The 6,516-nt window shown below is 43.1% G+C and overlaps 1 protein-coding gene across 1 annotated transcript; it reads right to left on the reverse strand.

The window, feature by feature from the left end:
- Positions 1 to 3,292: 3,292 nt before the first annotated feature.
- On the reverse strand, positions 3,293 to 4,180 carry LOC121848565 (retinol dehydrogenase 14-like). The gene is given in 2 exon segments (XM_042333308.1): positions 3,293 to 3,751; positions 3,754 to 4,180. Coding segments are annotated over 2 exon segments (654 nt in total). The 5' UTR covers positions 4,166 to 4,180; the 3' UTR covers positions 3,293 to 3,509.
- Between the last annotated feature and the right edge of the window lie 2,336 nt (positions 4,181 to 6,516).

The raw sequence follows: 6,516 nt of genomic DNA on the forward strand, positions 1-6,516 counted from the left end.
CTATATAAATGTAAATTTGTACGTCACACAGAACCGGAAGATTTCAGGTTTCATCTCTTCTGTGTGGAATCAGCTTTGTGGGTTCCAGAACTAGTCTTAAGAATCTCAAACAGAGAGGGACAATCAGCTGGGGTTTCCACACCTTATTTGTATCCAGCGACCTCTGTTGGAAATTAATGAATGTGGATAAAGTGATGACAGAATTTAGTTTTAGCCACGATGGCTTTGCCCCAATGTCAAATACCCTGTCGACACAGACTTCAGCATTACAAAGAAAAAAAAGGTCACGTAGGAGAGCAGGTTTGTCTAAATTGTGGAAAGCCTTTACAAGTAGATAAGGCCTTGAATAATACTGAACGTTACAACAGCTTCATCAACATGTAATCAAGATAATACTTGTGTTTGTGACAGCACCTTTAATGTCAGGATGACATCCCAAAGTGCTTCACAGGATGTGTAAATAATGTGCAGCCAAACCCAGCATTTTTCGAATAGTCCCATGAGATCTTTAACGTCCAACTAAACAAGCTACTTAGGCGGCTACTTAGTTTAATGCCTTACACTAAGGACGGCACCTCCGATAATGCAATGTTAAATTTACATAACGTCTTTCACGTCGGAAGGACATCCCAAGGTGCTGGACTGTCCATTTTTACCCAAGCTGGGGGGAATGGGGTGGGGTAGTGAAGAGGGAAAGGTGGTCAAAAGCGTGATCAAAGAGGAAGCTCTTGAGGCGGACCCTGATGCAAGCAAGGGAAGGGCGAGTCAAAGGGACTACAGGATGGAGTTCCAGACTGTGGGGGCAGGCATAGTGAAAGCCCGGTCACTGATGGTGCAGCAGATCCATGAAGCAAGCCGGTGCCTCCTACAACAACAACTTGGATTTATATAGCGCCCTCCACGCCGGACGGCGTCTCAGAGCGTTTTACAGTTTAGGATCCCAGGACCGAGCCAGGGGGAGGGGTGGGAAGGTGACGAAAGGCCTGCTGAGAGGAGGGAGCAGCCAAGTTGGTAGGGTTTGAGGAGTTCGGAGATACAGTTCTTATTTTGACAGTGTAGTGTATTTATATTACACTGCATATAAAAAAAACTTTAAATTCTCTCCCTTAGCCACACATTTGCCTTAAGCATTCAATTACCCATGCTCAGAAGTATCCTGCTTGTGTACTACTGTAATGTTATGTTTCAGTGGCCGTCTTAAGTTCCAATTCCAGTCCCTCCACCAGATGCAATGTGCAATTTGTCTCCACGAACAGTTTCTCTTCAAGCACCGGCAGTCTTGTGTGGTGTTCCTTAGGGCTGTCCTTGGTCTCCTCCTCTTCAACCTCTACACGTTCCCCCTTGGTGACATCATCTGCAGACGTCCACATGTACGCGGATGACAACCAACTCTATCTCTCTGCCTCCACCCTCGATTCCAGGACAACTGACGTCCTGACAAACTGTCTGCCTGACATCAAGTCCTGGATAAGAACCAACTTTCTACAGCTGAATGTCAGCAAGACTGAGGCCCTTCTGATTGGCTCACGCCAGCGCTTTCGCACCTCAAGCACTGGCATCATCAGCATCCACGGATGTAGTCCACCTCACCAAGCCAGTTAGGAATCTGGGTGTCTTGTTTGACCCTCAACTGTCCTTTCTCCCCTATATCCATGCCATGACCCGCTCTGCCTTCCCCCACCTTCGCAACGTTGCCCGACTCTGCCACTGCCTCACCCCTCTGGCCACCGAAACTCTTATAAACGCATTCGTCACCTCAAGGCTCGACTACAGAAACTTCCCCCTTGTCGCCCTCCCCAACTCTTCCCTCCAAAAGCTGCAGATCACCAAAACTCTGCAGCTCGTGTCCTCTCCTGCACCAGGTGATCCCATCACCTCCACCCTTGCCCGACTCCACTGGCTCCCCATCCCTGAGGATAGAATTCAAAATCACTGTCCTCTTTCAAGGCTCTCCATGGCCTTGCCCCCTCCTACCTCTGACCTGCCGACTCCCTCCCAACCTGCCCGTTCCCTCCAGCCTGCTCCAGGTCTCCCGCCAGAGCTGCCTTACCATCAGCGGCCGAGATTTCAGCCTCTCTGCCCCCATTCTTTGGCACTCCATCCCATTCCCTCGCCTTGTTCCCTCTCTTGCCTCCTTTTCGATCGTACATTCAGCCGCCCTCCTACCCTCGCTGCTTTCCTGATCACAACCCTGTCTCCCCCACGCTCGGGTCCGACGGTTCAGCGCCTTGGGACGTCCTCCCAACGTGAAAGGCGCTTTACAAATGAAATTTTTTTGTTGTCGTTCAGACGTCCTGTATTTTTTTAAACTTGCAAGGCATTATCTTCTTGGTAGCCTGTTTGAATCTATAGGCCAGAACTGGTAAGGTATAATCACATTACAACTATATAATGTTAATGTTATAAAGAAGTTAGTTCCTGCGGATCTAAACTCCTCAACCTACCTGGGCTCTCCCCAGACTCACCAGACCATTGCGCAACCTAGGCATCGGTTCGACCCCCAGCTGTCCTTCCTCCCCAAATCAGTCCCAAACCAGAACTGCATTCTTCCAACTCCGACATTGCCACCTCCGACTGCACTTTACCCCCCAAATGCAGCCGAATCCTCATGCATGCGTTTATACATCCCTTGGATTACTCCAACGCAACTCCTCGCTGGTCTCTCCAACTCCACATTCACAAGATCCAGCTCATTCAAAACTCTGGCCGCTACATACTGACCCGCACCAAACTCCATACCCTCACCTCACCACTTCTGGCCAGCCTCCGCTGGCTCCCCATCACCGAATGGATCGACTTCAAGATCCTCACACTCGTGTTCATATCCATTCACCCCTTGACACCTCCCTACCTCTCCAACCTCCTCACCCCAATCCACCACCCGGCGCCTCCGCTCTACTGGCACCGGCTTCCTGCTCGTTCCTGCGCACCATCGGAGGTCGCGCATTCTGTCACTACGCTTCAAAAACTCTGGAACACTCTCCCTCAATCCTTTCGCCTTGACCCCTCTCCCCTCTTTCAAGTCCGGCCTGAAAACGTTCCTCTTTGACCGTGCTTACGGCCATCTCCCCCTCCCCCGGCTAGGAGTCAGGCTCCACCACTCTTAAGTGCTCTGACACGCTACCCTACGTGGAGAGCCCTATATAAATGCAAGTTGTTGTTGTATTTAGTGCGGGAGATGTTTTGACCAACTGAAAGAGCGCAAATCAACTTAGATGTCTGAATCTATTCCTACAACTTAACAAACATATAAAAGGGCAGACTCCAACACTAAGTTTCAAAGTTAGTATTTATTTGCTTGAAAACATTCAATGTCAGGTAAATCATGTTAACACTTATTTTATTACATCCTGATGTGGAATTTTCAACTTGAAAGAAACAGTTTTTTTCTGGCTGCATTTAACAATTATATATATATAGATGTTCTTATTCACTTAAACCACAATTCACACAAAGTTAATATCTGAATTCAAGTTAACACATTGGATTATTGGCATCAAGTTATCAAATTAAGTCAATCCCAACCATTCTTTCACTGACTTCCACAATTTCTTTGCAACTGCATCATCCTTTGCTTTTGGCAACAATTCCTCCTCTTTGCAGTCTCCAAAATACTTCCCGGACACTTGCTTCACTTCAGGAGCTGTAGCCAGGTAAAGTGGTGTCTCTGCTCCTTGCAATGGAGTTTTAAAGAAAGCCCAGGAAACCATTTTGAAGAGTGGCATTCCAAGCATAGGGATATTAATATGTTTCCCAGGTTTGTGCGCACAATGCCTGGATGTAACACGTTAACAGTTACACCAGTGCCCACCAGACGTTTATCCAGTTCATGAGTGAACAGGATATTGGCCAGCTTGCTTCTGCTGTAACTAAAACTCTTGTTATAGTTCTTCTCGCTATTCAGATCATCGAAGTTGATCTCACCATACTTGTAGAGTTTGGAAGACACCACTACGATCCTGCTTGGGGCTGATCTTTTGAGGAGATCAAGAAGGAGGTTAGTCAGCAGGAAATGTCCCAGGTGATTCACCCCAAACTGCATCTCAAAACCATCCTCAGTTTTCATATAAGGGCACTGAAAGATTCCAGCATTATTGATCAGCACATCAAGCCTCGTCTCTTCCTGGAAACAGGGAGGAGGAAGAGATCCACTATTATTTACCATGATTAGACAACAAAAAGAGACAAAATGTGTTAATTATTTTAACGGCAGTTTTAATTTTTTATATATATATACACACACATATATATAAAATCGCTTTGGCTCAAATCACTGTTCCAGCATGTCACACAATGCTCTTGCCATCTTTTCACGATAACTAAAAAGATGCACAAATGGTGACAGTAATGTTGCTGTTATACTTGCTGCACACCTGCTGTACTGCTCAAATTTGTATAGTGTTGCACAGAAAAAGTTTCACCACAGGGTAAGATGTACCTCTGAGTGCACATATTCTGAGTGCTTCTTATTATCTAAATTTCTTGCAGAAAAATCAGCTAGTATATGAAATCAACTATTATTTCAGAAAAAGTAAAAGTTTAAACTGATATAAGTAAAAGGCAGCATTGCAATGGAAAGATTATTGATTTTGAAAAAAATGCACATCTACATTTCACTAGAAAAAATGCATTAACAGGAAACTGATAGTAATCCTTGTATTTGATATAACATCTGTCGTTGAAACTCGTCATGGAAATTACTGGAGTGAGTGCAGTAGTTATGTATTTGCAGGTGAACACTGCAGCCAATTTGCGCACAGCAATGTTCCATAAACAGCCATGAAGTGAATGACAATTGTTGGTTGGTTTACCGGGAGAAATTCCCTGATGCAAATGATTATATGAAGTATGACCTGCTCCATTCAGGAACATAAGGGCTTGAAAGTATTCAAGGCCCAAACATGGTAGTAATAATCTTAAATCCATCCAACTGATAAAGGTGAAAGATATGTCTATAATTTCTTGTAATAAATACTGCAGTGATCCTAAAATAATTGGACAAACCCAATGTGTTTAATCCCAATGCCTTTTCAAAAAATGTGTGAATTCCTTTCCCCCATTAACAAGTGGCAAAACAAGAAAATATATTGTTGGTTGTCTTTATATTAAAGACACTGATTTATAAATATGAGAATGAAGATAACCATAAGATAACCATAAAAGGCCTTCTACTGATTCTAGAACATGTGGTCTGTGAGACTACATGTTGTTTAAAGTGTACCAAATAAGATGCCAGGAATAGAGGGGGCAAGAGAAAACAAAACAATTAAGTAAAAGAAACTCTGAAACCTTATAATGTTAAAAACACTGATACATTCTTTGACAAAAAGTTCACGTGGATATCTCACGTATCAGGAATTGGTGCATGGTATAATTTCACTAACAACCTAACAAGCTAGATTATATCTGAAAACATTTTAAAATAGTTATCGCAAAACCGTGACAGATTCAACAAGCATCAGTTATTTGGCACCATAACTCTCTTGCCAGACAATAATCTCCTTAAATTCAAAAAAGCTTTGTCATTGTCAGTTCGAAGGTTACATAATATGCCATCACTTTGCATTTCTAAAGGGTGAAGAGTTTGAGAGCCTCTGACTAATATTTGTTCCTAAGAGTATATTTTGCAATATTTCAGTCAGAGAAAACTTGTGGCAGTTTGCCTGCGTAAATTTTTAAAGTATATAGTCTAGTCAAAGATGTAAAATGAATGGCTTGCTTTTCATCTGTCGTTTTCCAATCTTCCTAGGCAAAACTCATACATCTGTCTCTGGTTTTACCAAGTTCATTCACAGAATGATGCCAATATCTGGATTTCAATGTCAAATCAGTTGACTTCAGAGTCCCAAGACATTATGGCCAAGCTTTACAGAGCTCAGGTCAGGCCTTGTACTGAATAGAGTACTCAATCCAGGTCTAAGTCACAAAGAAGCTGCCAAACCCTATAGGATTGCTGCGGAGAACAATAAGGCTGATCACAGTATTAGAATTATTCTATAAGGAACACCTAAATAAATTCGGGCTTTTCAGTCTTGAGAGCATATCATTGAAGGGATCTTCTAAAACTGTTTTAGACGATAAGTGAAAGAGAAAAAGTAAACCAATACTCATTTAAAAAACTGAATGCTGCAACCAGTTTGTAGTATTCTTACCTCTGTGCCAGAAAGTTGGGGGTTCAAGCCCTACGTCATGACTTGAATTTATAAATTAGGCTGGCAGTTCATTACTCTCGGGATCCTGCTATACTGGAGGAGTCTTTATTCAGATGACATTGAAACAAGTGGACGTTAAAAATAGGTTATTAAAAATGATTAAATTAAATATTTAAAAATCCCATGACATTATTTGAAAAGATAAGTTTCACCCAGTGTCCTGGTCAACAGTCCTCCAGAATAATTGGTCATTCATTTCAATGGCTGCTTGTGGGAATGTGCTGGCGCAAATGGCTGCTGCATATGCCTACAAAAACAATCACAATACTCAACAGTAATTATCTTTGAAGGGCTCGGAGACGTT

This window comes from Callorhinchus milii, unplaced genomic scaffold, assembly GCF_018977255.1.
Source record: "Callorhinchus milii isolate IMCB2004 unplaced genomic scaffold, IMCB_Cmil_1.0 Scaffold3, whole genome shotgun sequence".
NCBI classification, from domain to species: domain Eukaryota; kingdom Metazoa; phylum Chordata; class Chondrichthyes; order Chimaeriformes; family Callorhinchidae; genus Callorhinchus; species Callorhinchus milii.